Here is a 22,596-nt window from a genome sequence, read left to right as displayed (position 1 = left end):
TATATTATCTCTCATGCTTAGTTTAGTTTTTTTTGCTGCTCTTTAGAAATAAATCTTCAACTTAGATTTAGCAATATGTCACCAAGTACAAAATATACATGTGGCTGAAACTCAAGTTTTATAGTCACCAATCCTATAGGCATTCTGTTAGGCAATATTTAGGCACTAAAATAATAAAAATATTATGTTTATTTTAAAATAATTTATTTTAAATTATGGTTTAAATATGGTTTAAATTATTTTAAAATAAATAAAATATTAATCATGATAGTTATATTGATAAACAGCCTATCTAAAAGGCCTCATAAAATTTTGAAAATACAAAATTAGTATATGAAATGCCAATAATAGAGCACAAGGCAATATGTAATATATAGAGATTGAAATAACTAGGCTTTGGGAGAAAAGTAAGCACTATGGAATTTCAGAAAGGAGTAGCACAGGCACACGGCTGAGTGAATCGACTGAAGGGAAGAGGATTTTTCTATTAATAAGAACAGCACAAACAAAGACAGTGAGACGATTGGCCAGTCTACATAATAGTTTGAATAAGTTTAAACACATTGAGTCATATTATATAGAACACTGAAATTCAGAGGCATAGAAGTTTAAACCTGATTCAGTATTTAACAGAATTGATTTGTTCTAGACAACCGGAGTTGCATGGTGCAAAACTTAATGTGAAGACAGTTTGCAAAACAAAACAGAGAAAATAGGAAACATGTAGGAACTGAGTCCTAAAACCATCTACTCAGAACTGAAAGTGCATGGATGGAATAACACAAAGGCATTATAAAACAAAAGTTGATATGGTTTAAGTATATAACATTTGTTTGAATTTAATAAAGGAGATAGATTAAAATAAAATGGAAATTAGCTTTTAATCTCAACTCAGAGAAGTGCTGCACCATTATAGAGCTAAAAAAAAAAAATGTGAAGGAAAGTATGGTAGAAGTTTTTGGTTTTAGTTTTAGGCATTTTAAGTATAAGGTAATGGTGAGGTGCCAAGGTTGGAATATACAAAAATGAATGGAAATGCTTTGAGAGAAAATTTATGGCTATAAATTAAGAAGATTTTGTAATTATCAGCACAGGAGTTCAAGCAGTGAGTGTGTTAAGTCATTAAAGAGGGAGGAAAGATCTGAGAGCCATAATTTAGCCGAAAGGGATCTCCTGTTAGTGGAGCAGAGAGCAAATAATCAGGAGAACACATCAAAGAGTTAAAAGAGAGGATATCAAAGGGCTGGCGTTCAGTGAGAATTTCATTAGAAGCTGCAAAATGATTAAGTGATAGTCTTAAGGAAAAAGATGATGCATTCAAAAAGACTTTTACACAGATGGAAGCATAGGGTGAAGGAGATATTAGGTATAGAGAAATAGGAGGATTATAATTTTAGATGTATAGCATGAAATTAAAAAGGAAAGAGAGGTAAAAAGATCTTCAGAATAATTCAAATATGCCTTAGATGACCACTAGGTTTAACACATTGTGCTAGAAATTGTAGGAGACACAAGATTAATCAGACACTGCATTTGCATGTACTCATTCACAATTAATAAAAGGGGGAGATATGTGTATTAAATTATAATGAAGAAGCCAGGCTATCATAAATGTAACTTGAAGCTTTTAGAACTATAGATATGTAAAAATGAGCAGAGTACCTGAGTCATTCAAGTACTGGTTAAGCTTCTTTAACAAAGATAGCCAAAAATACAGTGCCTTGATTCAGAAATCATTTATTTCTCCTACTCTGCAGCCTAGAGGAGTGTAGTATGTGTCATGGGGCATCTCTGTCATCCTAAACCCATGGCTTCTAATTATCTGTAGTCATCACCATTTCCTAAGAGATGAAGAAGGCAAAGAGAGTCCAAGGCAAATATCCTTAAAAAGAATTCTCAGAAGTTTATACACATCAAATCTGTTCATATTGCAAAGGCTCATATTTAGTTACATTCAAGGGAAGAAAGTATAGTTTTATTAGGTTGGCATCAATGTTCCTAGTAAAACTCAGGCAGGACAATGAATACTTAGGGGTAGTTACCAGTCTCTACCTTAGATATTACTCCAAGAAAAGATCAGAAAAGGTAAAACTAAATGATGGCAGTGAGTTGGAGTGGAAGGGTGGGTGTAGGATTTGAATAGTGGAGGGAGTAGAGAGGGTATTACAGGCTAAAGGACAAGATGATCAAAGAAATGGGTAAGAATCAATGTAGAATTTTGGGGGAAAGTGGCCAGAAGCTAGTGAGTAGGAAAAAAAGCAGTAGAACCTAATCCTGGAATGCTATTATGGAGCACAGTGCAGAGGATCTTAAATTCCATGCTTAAATGTCTGGGTATTTTGTATGTAGGCTGTAGACATGATTGAAGTTTTGTTTTTAATAGGGTTGTATCATTTTCTGTGGACATGAGTTTGAGTGAACTCAGGGAGTTGGTGATGGATAGGGAGGCCTGGCGTGCTGTGATTCATGGGGTCGCGGAGAGTCGGACACGACTGAGCGACTGAACTGAACTGAACTGATCATTTTAAAAATTATTCAACATCACAATAAAATGGGAAGCAATATTTAGAGCTTTTAAATTTGTAATGCAAAGTGGAAAGACCATCTCTGAGACTATAGGTACAGAATATGACAACCTGAACTGGAATTAATGCCAATGGAAATAAACAGGGAAGGAGGAGAGGAGGAAATGAAAGTCTTTCTGTCAGTAGACTGATTTAAATTGATAACTGTTTGGAGGTCAATGTTAGGAGAAAAGGAATGTAAAGAATTGAAGTTGACTCTAAAGTGTTCAGGATAAGTGAACTAAGGACTAAGGGCAGGACCTTTGTAACTTGACTTAGGAATGCCAGCAGGTGATGCTATTGACAGAGATGGAGAAGACAATAAAAGGGAAGGATTAGGGAGAAAGATTGTGGGTTCGTATTGAACATGTTAGCATTGAAATATCTATTATCTGGCCACTGAAAATTCACTTTAGACCTAGGAAGTGATTAGGGTTAAATATAGATTTGAGGTGATTGAAATTTTTCTGATGGGCAGAAAAAAGTGTGGAAGTCAATAGTATTTTAAAAAATAGTTAGTCAGAGGAATTAGAAAGAAGAAATATTAATCCATATTGACTCAAGATCTGTTGGAAATACAAAGGAACGAGTTAAGCATAGCAGTTAATCTTAGATGGGAGAGGTAATTCAGTTTAAGGAAAAAAGCAAAACAGACTGGAACTAGAATCAGAGCTGGGTTGACTTCAGTGTGAGGGAGATAAGCAGACAAAGGACAGTGCAAGGCCAGTGAAGTGTGTGTGTGTATGTGTGTTGAAGGATAACTTACATCACACCATTAGAAGAATGTTGCTGCATCAAATGGAGACAGAAGAAAAGCTTTCTGAGTGTCACCATGAAGAACAAATTGAAAATTCAAGTTAGATAGCATTTTTGTTAGGCTAGTTCTACCTCTTTTGGGGCCACTGGAGATCATCATGCTAAAGTGAAAAGCAGACAGAGTGGAGAAGGTGAAAGGTGTACATAATTTGAATTTAAGTATTAGTTTGTCATACATTTTTTCCTTTCTTTCTAATAAATTATATAAGAATCACTCACTGCAGTAGTTATTAGTCTCTTGAAACCAGTGTATTTCCAGATTCTTCTTCCATACTTTTTCCATTTCTCCTTCCATTTCTCTTTCCCTGTCTTCCTTCCTTTCCTACCTTCTCAGAATGAAAAATAATGTATATTTTTATATGTAAATGTATAAATACATACACATATGGAGAGGAAGGGCAGAACCCTCCATAATTATACTTCCATTTCTGTAACCCCCAAAACTACATCTCCCTCTCCCCATTCCATGGAATCCCTTGAAGCACTCAAAATGCAAATGCTCATGGGATTCTGTGTGAAAACCAGAGATCTTGATTAGCCAGGTTTTACATGCTCACTCTCTGTGGTTATGTTTTTAGGATTTGTTATGTACAAAAACTAAATTCAGCATTTATAGACCAGCTTTATGTTTATAGCTGATATTCTATCAACAGTAGGAAAAGAAAAGTTTAATTATCCAGGAATCAGAAGTCAGAATATGTAACTACAGGCAAAGTCACATTTTAAAATATTTATTATTTAAAAATAGAGTTTATGTAACTCGTCCAAGGCCATGGAGATGCATGTTCCAGCTGCAGAGCCTGTGATCTGATTACTCGACCACATTTCTTCTGATGAACAATGAATTGTTTATAGATAGTTAATTGAAAATTAATAATATTTTGCTTTTTTTTAAAGACAGTCTTGGATAAAGTTTGATGACCAACATTCTAATACTTTGAAGTACTTTAAAAATGTATATAACTATATTTACTAGGGTAAAAGTAATAAAGGAATTTAAATATAAACAAAATGTTTGCAACCAAAGCTAGTTCTACTTTAGTCAGACATAACAAATCAGATCAGAATGTTTAATTACTATCCAATCAACCTTTCTGTTCAGTGTGTCAGTTTAACTTAGAGAACCAAACAAAACATTCCTTTGTTTGTCAAGGATAGGCTATTAAAACAAGGGTGTTCTAAAAATTGCATTAGGAAGATGTAAATGGTTTGTTTGATCTTCTGAATTTTAATATGTCAGAAAGATTATTGTGAAGAAAATTGGGCTTTCTGAAGTGACAGATACATTATTCAAATAACTTTGATTGAATGCAAGATTTTTTAATGCTTTCGTAAAGGGCACACACACTAATTTTGATTTGTAAAAGAGTGGCTTTAAAATTTGAGATATTAGGGAAAATATTTTGTTAGTTTATTTTTTGATAGTACCATTAATTGAAAAAAATATCTGGATTATAACTAGGATAAATTATGTGTACACATGACAATTTATAAAGTTCTTGGTTTAAATTTTTTAAGAGATTTTATTTATATTTCTAAAACCATCTATAATTGGCCTCAAAAATTAGATTAATTTTGTCTTAAAGCAGTGATTCAAACTAATTGTAGATTTGAAAACAAATAATATGTGGATACCAGTCTCCGTATGCATTCCTGCTTCTCACACTGCTTTGATATCTTGCATATTGCCAGACTCTCTGAAACACATAATGAAGTCAGAAGCATACGTCAGAGTGTAGTTCATTCTGATTTGATTTTCTGTTTGGATTTGAGTTTGTCACATATAAAGATGTAAATCCATGGTACTGTATTCTTATATAAAAAATAATTATTCACTGATTACTTAATCTCTTTTACTTTGGTAGTTTCTATTATATCATAAAAAAATTCTCAAAGTGATTTTGTATCATTTCCTCTGTCTTTAACAATTTTTCCACAGTTTTAAAAATGTTTATTTCATACCTGTTTGTTTTCTTCTTTAATGAATTTCTAGTCTTTAAAAAAATTTGTTAATCCTGCTCTTGAAAAGCCTACATTTAAAAATATTTATTTACTGATACACAGATTTTTCTCTTATGTTATATATGGTAAAGAAATGCTACTCATCATCTTAGTATGTAATCAGCTGATAAGGACACGTATCTTTGAAACCTAGAACTTGCTGTCATGAATATGAAATTGTACTATAAAAATGCTGATTTCTGGTTTCTGCTTAATCTTACCTGTCTTTCTGTTTCTTTTGCAGCAAAAATGCTGGATAGAATGTCTTCTTACTGCCATTTAAATATATTCTTTTCTTCTGTCAATTACCACAGGTTTAGTCCCTATGAGTGGTATAACCCACACCCTTGCAACCCTGACTCAGACGTGGTGGAAAACAATTTCACCTTGCTAAATAGTTTCTGGTTTGGAGTTGGAGCTCTCATGCAGCAAGGTATACGATTCAGCCTGCTATTTCCCTTGGGCACCATGTCCCACTCTTTGCTGGGGGTGACAGCTCTCGCTGGCACAAGTCGCTTGCATGGGTGCCTCTCTGCATGTAACCATAATCCAGCTTCTCCATCTATCTGATGCATTTAGACATTCTCAAATCCCATCCAAGGGAGATTCTGAGAAAATAATTAGCTTTTGCAATTGCACATAAAGTATATCATCTAACTTTCTTAACCTATGGTAGATACATTATCTCATAGATAACCAAGCTAACCTGATCCATTAGCTAGAAGCTGCGTTTAAAGCACTACTAAGATTGCATCTTCTTGAGACAAGAATACAGTGTATTGCTCCTGTTTCCTGTTTCATTTTGATGTAAAAAATTCCCTTTCCTATCAATTCTTGATGACTAGATGCCTTTGTATTGCATGATTAGTAAATCTACTGCATATAAATTTGTAAAAATAAAATATTTAACCATTTAGAGTTACAAGTAAAATATTAGCTGCGTCTGATAGTATATAAGAATATAAAGTATTGCATGCTCAGAAGTGCATGCAAAAATACTCTTTCATAATTATTTAAAAATTATAATATTAATGTTAAAAGTAAAGGTTACATTTCTTAGAAAATGACATAATACATGCAATATGTTTTAATGGTATATTTATAACTATGAATTTATTATTTTAGTCTCAGTTCTCCCAAGCTGATTTTTTATTTTTGCTGCTGTGATTTCTTTTATTAATTAATATTTATATAAATTTCAGTAAATTAATATGTCAGAACTACTACTCAATATAAAGGATTTCAAAATCAGACTATTTTATGCATTAAAAATGTAATATTTTTAAGTTTTAAAATTTTGTAAATAAATCAAAACACCCTTTAACAACTGACAGTGACTGGATTACAGAAAGAAAACATACTTATTTATGAGTTACCACACCCATATAAGGGTTTACCTTAAATTTTACTGGTGTATTTCTGATCCACATTGAAGAAATTCATTTGGCAATTGCATTACAGTACTGAAGAAGAGAAAATTTATTGTTAAGTTATAAATTGTTAATAATATAAGTACTTTGCTTTTGCATGTTTAATATTATGCATAAATCTATTATATCTAACTGTTTCACTTATAAACTACTTACTAAACTGAAAGTAAATATTTACATATTAAAAGGAAAAATTAAATTCATGTTGCAAGCAATCCTACTAATGAGATAATTTTTACTTTTAAAAATATGAACACCCAGATATATAGGTATTTTAATCTGAAACTTGAAAGTTCAGAGAACTGTTACATAAACAAATTGAGCTTGTGGCATCTCTTTCTAAATAAAATGAATAATCAATAACTGTCTTTACCCTTTCCTACATTTTGGGTCCAGTGGCTTTTATTTTCCCCTTAAATGTATTTACAGTTGGAAGATAATATTGGAGTTCTTTTAAAATATAAAAGTGAATAAAAATACATCATATGAGACAGGCATCTCTTCCAAGTAGCACTGGATTATGTGATTTACCCAGGCACATTGCTAGTAACCTGCTAATAACTAACCTTGATAGCCTGGAAGGAATTATTCTCATAGTAAAACTCTAACCATAATAAACTTTTAAAAATTATTTTCCCTACCACTTTGAAAAATAGGATATTATTTTTATGTATAACTTATAAAATATTTGGATATTTTTGAATTTCAATATTGGTGCGATGAACTTGATATTTATAAAATCTAGCAATTAGGAATAAAATTATATCTAATATCTCTAAAAATGATGACAAGCAATCCAAGCAATGAAAAATTCAAATGTACATTTGCTTTGCCACATAACTACTTCACTGCTGGTGGATACATGAAAGAGGAACCCATACTATTCTGGCTGATGCCCAGCTCCCCAGGAATTAGTGGGATATAGTGCTGGACATGACGTTACCTTGAGTACATGACAGTCAGCCCCTAACCAGGCTCTGATTCACAAGCCTAGGAGGTATTTGCTTTCAGTCCTTGGGTAAGATATGAACTTGTGGTAATTGGGCCATTTTTGTCGAATGTCTCCACTGTTCTTTTCTTTCCCAGTCTTGTTTGACTTTATTGGTGTTGTTGTTCAAAAAAAAAAAGAAAAGAAAACAGACTGGGCAGCCAAAGCTGCTGATCATGGTGGGAATATTTTAGTGTTTCGGTGTCCAAGTGTGTGTCTGACAGGGCCTAGGAGCAACTACATCAGAAAGGTACTTTTCTGTTTTATTTTGTTTTGTTTTTCTTACAGAATGGTAGGCAAGAGTCTGGAGCTGGAGTTGGCTGTCATGTCCAAGTCTGTCTGCTTTCTAAAATGTTGCTTGTTTGTAATTGGAAGGGTAAAATGAACTGCAGTATAAGATGGGCTGTTTTGCTAGAACCAAGTCATGATACCACTTCTTTTCAATGTTAGCATGAATAATTTGTTGTATGTTTAATGCGTATAGAGATATGTTATCTTACTGTATTCATTATATTTAAAAATTATAAAATATGGAGTCCATCTTTGCTTCATTCCATTTTACTCAAACCTTATTAAAATTAATTTATTTGTAGACAGTGCTTTCTTGATTATAGGTTCGAAATGATGAAGGGTAAATAGTAATATATATATATATATATATACATACATTTTGTATAATTTTCTTATTCAAAAGTTATACATGCTGATATTTATGCATTTACATGTTAAGGCTGTAAATAACATGGTAAAACTAAAAGACTCAATTTAAAAAGTGTTAGACTTTTAATGTATAATCTAAATTAATTAATAATAATCAAAAGCAATATGTAATGATCAGATATCATTCTCATTAATACCATGAGCAGGCAACTCCAGCCACGTATTGTACTATAACTATGAAATTTATATGTGTGTGTAAAAATAAATTTATGCCAATTTAATTATTTATTCTTATTCTGATTTCCCTCACTGAAGCTAACTATAGTGACAGGAGACATTTGTTTATGCATTAAAAAAAAATTGTTTACTACCTATTTTAAAATAAAAACTGGACTGAAACCCCCTGGCTCAAAAAATGTGGATAACTGAAATTATTTTCATACATTACTTTTTAAAATGGCAGTATAGACAACATTTTTGAGCTTCATGCACATGAATAATGAAACTTCACATAAATAAAGCTTGATAAGAAATGGATCAAAATGTACATTAAGTCATTTCTTCTAAAACCTACTTAACTAACAAGAATATGAAAATCTATAAAAGTAGTTTATAAACAGGAGAGATAGTCTCCATTCTAATGCTATTTTTGTAAAGGCTATCTGGTCATTAATATGTGATTCTTATTTTGTACTGTCTCAGGTAGAGCTCCAGTCTCCTGTCACTATATGTAAACAGAGATGTCCTAAGAGACATGCTATCTGAAATTAGCCTCTGCTCTCCCAGTGGTTGTTCCTTGCTTACTAAAGTGATATTTAAATCTATGATTTAAGCTTTTATTACACAGTGACTCCATTCTTCCACTGTGACCAAAAGTACCTGACTGCTGATCAAATTCTCTGTATTCGTCTCACCTCTTCCCCCCAATCTTTGTTAGGTTCTGAGCTCATGCCCAAAGCGCTCTCCACCAGGATAGTGGGAGGCATTTGGTGGTTTTTCACACTTATCATCATTTCTTCGTATACTGCTAACTTAGCCGCCTTTCTGACAGTGGAGCGCATGGAATCCCCTATTGACTCTGCTGATGATTTAGCTAAACAAACCAAGATAGAGTATGGAGCAGTAGAGGATGGTGCAACCATGACTTTTTTCAAGGTAAGTCCTACTGGTTATCTAAAATTTATGTATTAAAATGATAGAATACAAACAAACCTTTTCTTGTTAATGAATGTAAGAGCATAGAAACATTGTTATTTGTAGAGAGTAATCAATAGCATATTTCTCATGGGGTGGAGACATATTCAACTAAATATATGGTCATCAAGGCAAATCATTTTAATACTTGCAAATGGCAAAGAACTGTTGCTTTATAAGTATTTCATCTTTTTTTAGAGGGAAATTTGTTCAGAAGTAACTATTTCCCCCACCAAGGTTTTGTCATTGAATGTAAATAGACAAAGAAATATATCTACTGAAAATTGAATAGTGGGAGAATCAGACTCTACAAGGTGTGGATATTCCAGAAGAATAAAATGATTACATGTAAGAATGTTTTCCATACAGGCATTTCTTTCTGTTAAGATGAAACAGGTTTTACTTGTTGAAAGCCTACAGAAAAACAAGGAAAATAAGTACAAACAGTTCCTATTCACTGGACAATCATCCATCTAATATTCTGGAAGGTGTAGAATCTCAAAGTGGGCTACCCCATTGGCATGCAGTGGTTTCCAGTGGGGAATCTGTTAAACACTTAAATGGAAGTTATGGTGGCACCAAATTCCAGGCACATAGCATATTGTCCTCCTCTTTAATATTCAGATTGTCTCCTTACTTCCACTGATCTCATTGGGTCAGAGTAGAGCCAATGAGGAGATTCCACTTTAGGGAATCAGTATCATGTCATAATTTATTTTCTATTTTACTGAGTATTTTTATATTGTTTGTAGTTTAGCGAATTTTTAAGCCTTGGTATTTTCTTTCATTGTTCACACAAATGCAATTGGCAGTTCAAGTGGGCAGAAGTGGTAGATTGTTTTTCTCTTTAAAAAATAATTGATTCAAGATATAAGATAAATTATTTCAACAAACCTCCAGGAAGCACCTACCAAGTACCAGAAATTGTGCTACACATTGGGTATTCTAGAGCAAATAAATCTAATTCTCACTTTTAAGAAACATAGTATGTTGGAGATGGGATCAGTGATCATATAACAGGATTTTATATGACTTAACTTGCCAAATAATCATATAATTTTCTTTGTAAATATTCTTACCAAATTAAATCAGCTTTTAGGGGGGTTCTGGAAATCACCAAATACCTAAAGAATGAGATCAATTGAATGTTTTAGTCAAATCCACATAATAATTAAAATTAAATTGCTTTCAAAGAGAATATTTTTAATGGCTAGCTTAAAGATTGGATGCATATTTTACATTTAATTGGAAAATTATTATCATTTAATCAAATTTATTGAATAATCAAATATGAGCAAGTCATTGAGATCAATATGGTGCTATTTGATTATATTAATTGCAGTTGATCATTTTTCCCAATTGAGTATTAAATATTAATAGAGATTGTTTTTCTTATTAAAAAAACCTTTTTTATTAAGAAAAGAGACTTGCTATTGAAAATTATAAATGTATATCATCAGTGTTAGTAACTTTGTAGAGAGTGACTATGTGGTGCATTTAAATTATCACAGTATTCGACGGACTTTTGAATTTGAGCTTGTATAATAATGCATATAAACTAGTAATGCAAGTGGTCTGATGCCGGAAGTAATTATTTTAGCCTCATAAATACTTCAAATTTTATTTTTATTTTCTAGATTACTCACATATCCTTTTTCAAAGCTCTTGTGTCTTATAGCAAGGTACACCTCTGGAAAAATCACTGTCTGAAAATTTTCACCTTTTCTCCATCTTTGAGCTTATTTCTCCCTTTCTTTTCTTTACAGTCTTTCTAGTCTTCTGCTATGCTTTTTTGTTGCTGTGTTGTTTTAGTTCAGTTGCTCTCTTGCAGTGTCATTTTACCTAACTTCACTTGTCTTTGCTGCTCACTTTTCTTCTTAGTCTTTCATCTCTAGTTTTCCTTTCTCACACATGGGAGTGCCTCTAGCACCCAGAGAAAATTGATATGAAACAACTTTCTGTTTCTAGCAGCACAGACTTTATTTCTGTAAAATTGAAGCCTTTGGGAATGTGCAATAGTCACAATAAAAACCACACAGTGATAATCACTAAGGTGACAATTATGTTGATAGTTTTATCACATGCTGACATCTTACTGTTGAAACTTGAAAAGGTAAAATTTAAAAGGATACAGTATTCAGTAAATGTTGATTTTTCTTTAGTTATTTTATTGTATCCCTAAATGATACTAATTTCAGCTACATATTTTGCCTTGTTAAACTATATGCTTATACCAGCTATTGGTATGAAATTTTTTTCATATGAAAGCTCCTTTCCCAGTAGCTCAGATGGTAAAGAATATGCCTGCAATGCCAGAGACCCGGGTTCAACCCCTGGGTTGGAAAGATCCCCTGGAAAAGGGAATGGCAACCCACTCAATATTCTTGCCAGGAGAACTCCATGGACAGAAGAGTCTGGTGGGATACAGTCCGTGGTGTCCCAAAGAGTCAGACATGACTGAGAGAGATGAACACTTTCACTTTCTATACCAGCTATTAGTATGAATTAAAAAAAAAATCCCTACTAATCTGGAATTGAAGCAATTAATTGCACACTCATTTTGAAATTCTGTAATGAATCAGAGACTATTGTGTATAGTCAATTTACATCTGATACCATTATTTTATTTCTTAATTAACAGCAATGCATACAAGCACTCTAGGAAGCACCCTTAAGGCATTGACTTTCTAAAGGAATTTCCATCCTGTTTTTACTAATTGAATAAGACCCTGCTGTTAGCTAATTGTTCTGGAACAACTCAGTTCCAAAAATTATTTTAAAGAATGATAAAGTTGTGTTACTACCAGCAAGAGCTGGCTCAAGATATCTGGGCTTAAGGAAGGGTGACTGTTCAGTATTGCAGAAACAGAGTTACACAGTCATTCTACAACACTGAATAATTCTTTCTCCAAAGAACATGCCTGACTTTGTTCATTGACCTTACATGTATACTGTTGTCAAGAAGATTTCATTCATCTTCCCTATATCCACTACACGCCACACACATTCTCTCCAGGGATAAATGTAAAGTAATGACTGGGAAAATAACTCAAAATTGAGCAGACGGTGGTTCTTCGTTGTAATCTCATGTAAAACAATAGAAAGCTATATGACATCACCAATATGTTCAGAGTCATATTTAGATCATAAAATAGCTGAGGGCCCAGGGATCTTATGGAAAAACAATAAAGTAGAAGTCAAACCATTCTTCTCAGAATCTAGGAACTTGGTGCAGCTAAACTGAAACCTCACCCCAACACAATACAGAATGTTACCAAGCAACTAGCACATTCTTTTCTCCTTGAAGTATAAAGATTAGGAGAATGAATACATGTAGATTATCAGCTCAAAAATAACTCAGCGATAGCCTGTAGGTATTATGGTCTCTTTTGAGAATCCCTATATTTTCAAAGTGAATCATGTGTTTTACAAAATGATGCGGAAATCACCTTGTTTCTATGCAACTCGTGATTCAGGTTTTTCAATTTCTACAAATTTTCTCTCTAGGTTTGGTCTCCCTGATATCTCTGGTTTTGTTACATATATTAATATAGTCTGTCTTTCCTAAAGATATCACAAGAAATACCTGTCCTCTTTTATATTTATGAAATAAATTCTGCCACATATTGAAAGGACATTTAAGTAGTATCAAATATCTAATGTAAATCACTTAATACTTCTGAACCTATATTCTACAATTTAGAATAGTTAAGAGGGAAGGAAACTGGAATTAGAGAAATCTGAGCTTAATTCCTAACTCCACCCATCTACTATCAGTGTTACATAGTTAGGTTTCCTTTAAGGCAGCAACTCTTTTTTTTAACCAAATTCTATACAGTTATCTTTTGGAACAATGAATACTGCATTCATTGTTGCAACACCGGTGATAAAGGATTTTAGCTGTGTTTAGAATATGTGTTTACTTTGAAAATTTTTCTATTCTGTAGAGAGGTGGAAAGGTTTCTTCAAAATATGTAGCCCTCCGTAATATTTTCATTTTAACCTTGGGTTAAAAAATCAATTTATTCAGGAGTGTATGAAGATTACAGAGTTAGGAATGCAAGCAAGTGAATTAATCCATCTGGGGAGGGTAGTTTTATCTTTTGTTCAGTTCAGTTCAGTTCGGTCGCTCAGTTGTGTCCGACTCTTCGCGACCCCATGAATCACAGCACGCCAGGCCTCCCTGTCCATCACCAACTCCCGGAGTTCACTCAAACTAATGTCCACAGAGTCGGTGATGCCATCCAGCCATCTCATTCTCTGTCATCCCCTTCTCATCCCACCCCCAACCTTTCCCAGCATCAGAGTCTTTTCCAGTGAATCAGCTCGTCGTTACTTAATAGCAAAGAAGGTATTATTTTGTTTCATTTTTCTTTATGCATAGTTCCCCTCTTTAGAAGAATTTAAAGTACATTCTAAATGCCAACTCATTAATCTTGCCAGCAACCCCTATGAAGGTAGGAAGCAATTATCATTATGCTCATTTAACAGATGAGGAAACTGGGCCATGGAGAGGTTAAGTGACTTATTAATTATCAAACCAATAACCAAGGAACTCATAATATCGACAGTAAAAGTAATAGCCAAAGACATCATGACATAACCATCATTACTCAAAAGAGCTAAATGCATTAGTCGTTTGGGCTAACCCACATGACCTCAACTGTTTGATCATATTAAGTTTCTAAAACATTTGCCTTAAACCATTGGGGCAGATACAACTATAGCATGTTCTGTATAGTCTGCTACTTATTCTGAGCTTATCAGTTCAATGGTCTTCTAAAATTAAATTATGCAAGGGTGAAAGTATAGGTTGTTAAGGCTGAATTGCTTGTGTGGCATGCCTGTAATGATTTTCTGAAAGCTTGACTGATTTTTGCTTCTTAAATGCCAACAGAACATAAGTAATTTCTGAGTCATGGGATAGAATGTAAAAAGTTGACAGTTTACTGCATGCATTTAATAAATGGATTTAGAAATATACTATTCATAGATCTTAATTTCTGCAAAACATAAATTCTGTTATTTTTATTAAAAATAGTGGTGCTAATGGAATTATATTTACTATAAAGTGATTTATACATTAGAAAAGTAAATTCTTAATATGGCATCTATAGTTATTTTTCAGATTGAAAAGTGTTTTCTGAAATAAATGTTTATTTTCCTCTTAAGTTGATGGTAAAATTGTGAATTTCTATTTTGCATATTCAGGAAATTGACCTAGAATAGTTCTTGAACATGGCAAAGATATTTAAAATTAGTTTTGAATATATTTTTTTAATTTTGGTTTTTATATAATCAACATGCAGCATTGTGTAAGTTTATGGTGAAAACTGTATTGATTTGAGAGACATATGTATTGCAGTATGGTTACCACTATAGCATTAGACAGTGTCTCAGTGAAATCATAATTATCATTTCCTTTTTGTGGTTAGAACAATCAAGATCTAGCTTCTTAGCAACTTGGAAGTTTATAATGCAGTATTGTTGACTATAATCATATGCTTCACATTATATCTCCAGAATTTATTCTTTAAATGACTTTGTATTTTATATGGCAAATTCTTAGTTAAGCATGGTGATCACAAAAAAAAGGTTCAATAATCATTTGCACATGCATAGAAATTGAATATGATTTTCACTGTGTACCAGATTTACTATTTAATATATTCTAATGATTTCTACCATTATTCAGAAAGGATTCTTTGACAATATAATAATTGGAAAATTCATATGGTACTTTAGTAAGTACAGGGATTATTTCTTAAATATTTGCTCAATCTAAGGGTTGCCCACTTTATTTAGGTGTCACTAACTGAACTGAAATGAACTGAACTGAACTGAACTGAACTGAACCAGCATACCGGAGAAGGCAATGGCACCCCACTCCAGTACTCTTGCCTGGAAAATCCCATGGACAGAGGAGCCTGGTAGGCTGCAGTCCATGGGGTTGCTAAGAGTCAGACACAACTGAGGGACTTCACTTTCATGCATTGGAGAAGGAAATGGAAACCCACTCCAGTGTTCTTGCCTGGAGAATCCCAGGGAAGGGGAAGCCTGGTGGGCTGTGTCTATGGGGTCGCACAGAGTCGAACACGACTGCAGCGACTTAGCAGCAACAGCAGCAGCAGCAGCAGCAACCAGCATACAGCTTTGTTCACAGTTAATTTAACTTACTTGGAATCAATTTATGCTTAGTAATGATACCCCACTTTCTCCTCAATAAATTAGAAAAAAAGGTCTCAAATGTTATTTTTCGGTATCACATGGGAAATATTTTCTCTATAACTATAAAATAATTTAAAGACAAAATATTAATATGAGAATAGTTATATTGGCATCAAATTTTGTGATTAAAATTTTTGATTCATTGATAGAGTATGCCTCCCTATGTATGCATCAAAAATTCTAGACCAGCAGTCCCCAACTGTTTTTGACACCAGAGACCAGTTTCACAAAAGACAATTTTTCCATGGACTGGATGTCTGGATATTTTCAGGATGATTCAAGCACATTACATTTACTGTACACTTTATTTCTATTATTATTATATCAACTCCACATCAGATCATCAGACATTAGATCCCGGAGTTTGGGGACCCCTGTTCTAGACCATAGCCCAGTAAAGTTAGTCATGCTGACTACTTTATTAGAAGCCCCAGTTAAAGCACTACTTTAAATCATGGGGCTATTTTTTATCTACTGAAGTCCTAGAAAATATGGCAAACTATAGCACTAAATTGCATGCATAGCATATAGAAATATGGTCTTGTCTGTGACAATTATATCACTGATGAATAATAGTCTTGGTTTTCATAACAATTTTTCTTTTACAAAGGATAGAGTCACTATTTTGTCCTATTGGATATACCATCCACTAAGTTATAAACCGGAGAAGGCAATGGCAAGCCACTCCAGTACTCTTGCCTAGAAAATCCCATGGATGGAGGAGCCTGGTGGTCTGCAGCCCGTGGGGTTGGACACGACTGAGCGACTTCACTTTCACTTTTCACTTTCACACATCGGAGAAGGAAATGGCAACCCACTCCAGTATTCTTGCCTGGAGAATCCCAGGGACGGGGGAGCCTGGTGGGCTTCCATCTATGGGGTCACACAGAGTTGGACACGACTGAAGTGACTTAGCAGCAGCAGCAAGTTATAAACATCTTTAAAATATCCATTCATGTACATCATTTGTCTCAACCTATCTGCACGTTAGAATATTAGAATCACTTGGGGAGCTTTCAAAGAGCACTTCTCTCCAAGCCAACTGATTAAAACTTACTTGAGGCAGGATCCTGGGCAGCTTTTTTATAACCTCCACTGGTGATTCTAATGTGCAGAAACAGTTAATTTGATATTTAAATAGCCCCTTGTTTATTGGCAATGATAGTTATTAACTGATTGCATCCACTTCTACTTCTTTCATATTACAGTGGGCATTTTTATCTTCTGCAACTCAGACCTTACAAAATATCAAACAAAGGCATGAAATAATAATTCTGCTGACCACATTCTTACTTCTTTTAGATTATTTACTTGAATTCTGTTTAAAGCCTTTTTCAACAGGTTTGCTGAGAATAAATAGTATAATTACATCTTCACTTTTGACACCATTCCTGGAGGTTCTTGATAGGTGTGCCTAAGAACTACCTTGTAGCAGGATGAAGAAGGTTAGAACTTTCTCCCTGCTCAAAAAAATATGGTGGGGTAAATCCTGATTTTTGTTTGTGTACCTAAAAAGTTGAGAAAGCATATGTTTTATGGGAATTGAGCAGTGAATATATTCACCTTTCCTTTATAAACCTTTATTGCAGTTTCTTCTCTCAAGGTGGGGATGGAGGGGCAATTAAAGAAGAGACCTATAGCAGGGCATACTAAAGTCTTGAAAGGATTGTGTTAATACATGTGACTTTTCTGTTTTCCTAATGGGGAGGAGATTAAGAAGAGATGAAATACTTCGCACTATGTGTGTGCCTGCTAAGTTGCTCAGTTGTGTCTGACTCTTTGTGACACTATGGATTGTAGCCCACCAGACTCCTCTGTGCATGGGATTCTCCAGGCAAGAATACTGCAGTGGGTTGTCATTCCCTCCCCCAGGGGAACTTCCCAACCTGAACCGTTTGAAATTTGGGCTCATGCAGTTTTCTTGCCTGAGCTTATTGTACAATTCTGTAATATTTGGTGAGCCACTGTCACTCCTTTCCTTGTGGAAAAAAAGAATGTATCTACATTAATGGATGGGAATAAATTATTACATAATTTAAAATTGAAGTCTTCCTTTGTGTCACTCTATAATTCTTCAGTATCCCCCTATGGATCTAAACTGAACCAAACTGCTTTTCAAACCTGACATTCTGCTCTATCTTGGGAAATGGGAAAACCAGATAGTTTAAATCTTGGCCAAAATCTATTCTTGATAACTTGCTTGCAAGTTACTACCTGGGCAATTACTCTGTGGTTATTCAGAATAAATAGAGACTTCATTTTGAAATTTTGTTTACTTTGTGTATTCAACTTTGGGGATAATTTAGTTTACTTTGAATTTCTTTTCTGCGAGCTTTAAAGTGTGAAACAAAACTTACAAGTTTTGTATGATTGAAGACCAGCATATCGGAGCAGTCAGTTTAGATTAGCGATTAATACTATTACTGAAATGTTCATTTCTTCATGTTGATGTATTCTTCATCAGATACTTTTTCTAGAAATAATAAAAAAAACTCAACACAGATTTTTGTAGCCATGTTATTTCTCTGACTCTCCAAAATTATTTTTTTCTCTATTCTCAGTATCTCTACCAAGATATTGATTGTGGGTAATGGATCACTGTTAACATTAGTTTGAATGCTAATATTTTGTTTAATATTATACGGTTGATATTTTTGAAGTATTTTTGTATTCTTTTCAGTGTCTAGTATGGCTTTGATATTAATTAGTCTAGTTTGAAATATTTAAAATAAGTCTTTATGATGCATTTAATTTATTAGCAGAATAAGGGAGTGATTTTTACCCAAAGAGGTTGTCTCCTTCCCCCATCCTCATCTAACACACAATTTATTGTATGTGAGACCCGATCCTATGTTTATTACAGGGATTTGCATAAGGCCTACAGAAAACCAACACCATTTTACTATGTTCCCATTGCAAGAAATAAAATGGTGCCTTTGAGGAAAGCTGCTTCATCAGACACTAGTTTAGCATGCCAAGTTACAGCTATCAATGGTGAAACAGCAGATGTGAAGGCTAGCTGGCATCAGAGCATATGAGTCAAAGACTTTCCTATGGGAAAGAAAGTGCTCCATTACACTTTATCTATACTAAGAAGAGTGGTTCTATCAAGCTGTCTGAAAATTAGAATATGATGGTTTTTATTACCCAAACTCTGCCAGAGTGAATTCAGTAGTTAAAAAGTAAGTGATAACACCATTCTGGGAATTATAAGTGATTAGAGTTTCAATGTATTTAAACTTGGAAGGAGCAGCCACTTTTATTCCAGCTTTTGTGAAATATCTGAAAGACAAAAGTTTAGTCTCTAATTGTTGCAGTTTCAATGTACCAATGAGGACTTGCAGCACTTGAATGAAAGAAAGAAGTTGTGTGTTCCACGGAAGTGTAAAGTTTGAGAAACAATGTTTTTATTGCTTTGGAAAGCAGGTATGTGGAGCTCCTGTTATTCCAGGATAGCTGTGGTTCTCTCCTTTGCCTTCCCTTCTCTGCTCTGTACAGGGACCACTCTTGCTGTTTGTGAGGTCAGGATGGCAGCTCAAACACTGCCTTGTACCTCATCAATCGTAGGAAAGAGGGCCCCAGGGAATGAGAAAACTTGAAAATCAGTTAATACAGTGATGTTGAGCTGACATGTCAAGTGCTGGATAATGGATAATAGTTGTCACTGTAAGAGTTTATAGCCACTGGTTAAGAAAAACTTTGAAGGAAATTCAAGAAAAATGCATTTTTGGACACACAAAAACTAGGCTGAGATAAATATAAAAAACCCATCATGTTTTATTTCTTAAAAAATAAAGTGATGATTTCATCTACATGCATAGCCATATACAAGAGTGATTCAAAAGCAAATGTATGAACAAAATATCCAGGCTCTCTGTTATGTAAATTTTTTTAGGAAATTACATTTATTGGCATTGGGGCTAAGATCTATTAATCATGCTTACTTTTTTATGGGTTTTTTTTGGGGGGGCATCCAACTTTAAAATATCATGAAAGGCATATTATTCTGTTCCTCTGGATTGTCTGTTAATTACAGTGACAACACTGAAACCTCTACTAAATCCAGAATATCTCTGGCAGTTGATGTTCTTAATTTTGCTTGCACTGTAATGTCTCTTTGGAGAGAAGTTGTTCTTTCCTTGCAAATGGAATTTAAACTAATTAGTATTTTTGGTCAGCTGAGTTTTCTTTTGTTCATTTGCCTTATTCCTTTCCCAAAGTCTGAATAACAGTAATATCACTTTGTTCTTTGATATTAAGAGCTGATTTAAGACATCACATGATTGTTAAGTTAGTCCTTTCATTATATCATAAAGTAAAATGAAGTTTACTATTACTGCTGCTGCCAATGGTTATTCCCCTTTGGAAGCAAACATAATGTATGCTTATGAGTCCTTCTGACACTCAATGATCTGATACTCAATCATCATGCATATTCACAAGGAGTAAAGAAGTCATGACTCATTCCTAGTTTTTTATATCCTTCTGCCTAATCCACACATAGATTGGAAAAATGGACAAAACAAATTTCAGAACTTGTTAATAGGCATAGGTAAGTGCAAGCTGAATAATAGTGTCCTAAAAATATTGTTTTAAAAATATAACTGGATTAAACATTACTATTAAATGTCTTAGTCTTAACTCATTTTTTTTCTGTAATATTAATGATCCTGGCAGTGTCTACAATTGTTAAAATATCTAATGCTTACTGGTGAGCACCCTTATTGGCCTCAAGTATTCAGAGAAATTCTTTAATAGTAATAAATAAAACATATTTCAGATAAGTGAATGTATGTGTATATGTGCAAACATGCTTGAATGAATGAGTTATTTAGGAATAAAACATGCCACCTTAATTGGAGTTAAATTATGGATGATTGCATAATTTATTTTTCTTATACCCAGTTTCCATATGAAATCTGTTTTGGTAGAAAAAATGTTACAGGGTTGGCAATAAATTGTACTTTTATATTTCCTGACAGCATTTGAATAATGCTTTTGATTGTTATTAGTCTATTTTATACACCATAGCACTAGTGGAGTATAGTGAAAAGATTTGATTATCTCTAAAAATAGGTGTTTCATTTATAAAATATTGTAATTACAGCTAATTAGAGGCTACACCATTAATTAGTTTGCTTTGTAGGTCCCTTGACTGTATTCAGAACACTGTGAGTTTGTGCCTCATTTTAATTTACTACAAAAACAATTAAGTACAGACCAAAGAAACAGAAAACAGCATTTATAATGTATATAAAGAATTGTTGAGTCACTATAATGCATTTTAACATAATGATTAAGTGCATAGTCTAGATTGTGGCATGAAATCCTACATCTGTCTCCCACTTGGGATTATTTAGCCAGTCTCTCCAGGTTTTTATGTTCTTAGAGGTTAAACTAGGGGTGTAAATTTGGGTCTCATAGATTGTTTACATAGAGACCTGAACATGTGACAAACTCCTGTTATGTTCTTACTACAATTCTTATTATATGGAATTTAATAGTTGAATTGTTAAACTCTGTAGCAGGTGAAATGATTTCCCCCAAAATAAATGCTTTAATTCCTGGAAATATACCCAATTTACCTATTGTTAATGCTAGGATCTGACACTTCATTGCATTTTTGTTTCATTAATAATTTGATCTTGATTGTAGATTATTTTCAAATAATTATTGAAAGATTATCTTCTGGATTATTATTTCAGTTCTTGCATTGCTGAAAAAATAAAACTAATCATGAATCTAGTTCCATCCATAACTTACATATAGTTTTTTAATTAATGGTTTATATTAATAGTTTAAATAATGGTCTTTTTAATTAACATGTGAGATTTGCTTTGACAAAAAATTCATGTTCAGAATTTTTATTTATACAGAAAAACTCCCATTTTTAATTGTTCTTCTAATAAATTGTAGCCATTGTATTTTTAAGCAAATTTCTTTTCTCTTATGAAAATAATGTATATGACTCATAAGAATTTTAGGAAAAGACGGGGAAAGTGTCTCAAGTCCCACCTCCAAAGACAATTCTTAATATCCTGTCACAATAACCTACAGCATTTTTTTCTATAGATATATTTTGATCTCCTTGGCTTTCCTCTTATTTCAATATTAAAGACTTTAAGCACTAATGCTGCTGCTGCTAAGTCACTTCAGTCGTGTCCGACTCTGTGTGACCCCATAGACGGCAGCCCACCAGGCTCCGCCATCCCTGGGATTCTCCAGGCAAGAACACTGGAGTGGGTTGCCATTTCCTTCTCCAATGTGTGAAAGTGAAAAGTGAAAGTGAAGTCGCTCAGTCATGTCTGACTCGTAGCGACCCCATGGACTGCAGCCTACCAGGCTCCTCCGTCCATGGGATTTTCTAGGCAAGAGTACTGGAGTGGCTTGCCATATATTTGGGCAGTTTTTGGTTGTTATGTATAGTGCTGTTATGAATATTCTTGGTACATGTACACACTCATTCTTAAAGAACATCCATCTACATATCTGATAGGTATACAGGACATGAGTATGTTTCAGTTCAGTTCAGTTCAGTTCAGTCGCTCAGTCGTGTCTGACTCTCCGCGACCCCATGAACCACAGCACGCCAGGCCTCCCTGTCCATCACCAACTCCCGGAGTTCACTCAAACTCATGTCCACAGAGTTGGTGATGCCATCCAGCCATCTCATTCTCCGTCGTCCCCTTCTCCTCCCGCCCCCAACCTTTCCCAG

At 33.9% G+C, this 22,596-nt stretch overlaps 1 protein-coding gene across 2 annotated transcripts in view; it reads left to right on the top strand.

Annotated features, from left to right (window-relative positions):
- The window catches only part of GRIK2 (glutamate ionotropic receptor kainate type subunit 2), a 772,190-nt gene that overhangs the window by 630,470 nt on the left and 119,124 nt on the right, over window positions 1-22,596 (top strand). For both annotated transcript variants that reach the window (XM_055433591.2, XM_088840933.1), the window contains exons 12-13: window positions 5,696-5,814; window positions 9,397-9,614. In XM_055433591.2, coding sequence (XP_055289566.1) covers window positions 5,696-5,814; window positions 9,397-9,614 — 337 coding nt within the window. The remainder of the gene's footprint in view (window positions 1-5,695; window positions 5,815-9,396; window positions 9,615-22,596) is intronic.

This window comes from Moschus berezovskii, chromosome 10 (assembly GCF_049115385.1).
Source record: "Moschus berezovskii isolate FMDL1 chromosome 10, NW_MosBer_1.0, whole genome shotgun sequence".
Classification (NCBI taxonomy): Eukaryota; Metazoa; Chordata; class Mammalia; order Artiodactyla; family Moschidae; genus Moschus; species Moschus berezovskii.
The sequence above is the reverse complement of the archived record's forward strand: the minus strand, read 5'-3'. Positions and strand labels throughout refer to the sequence as shown.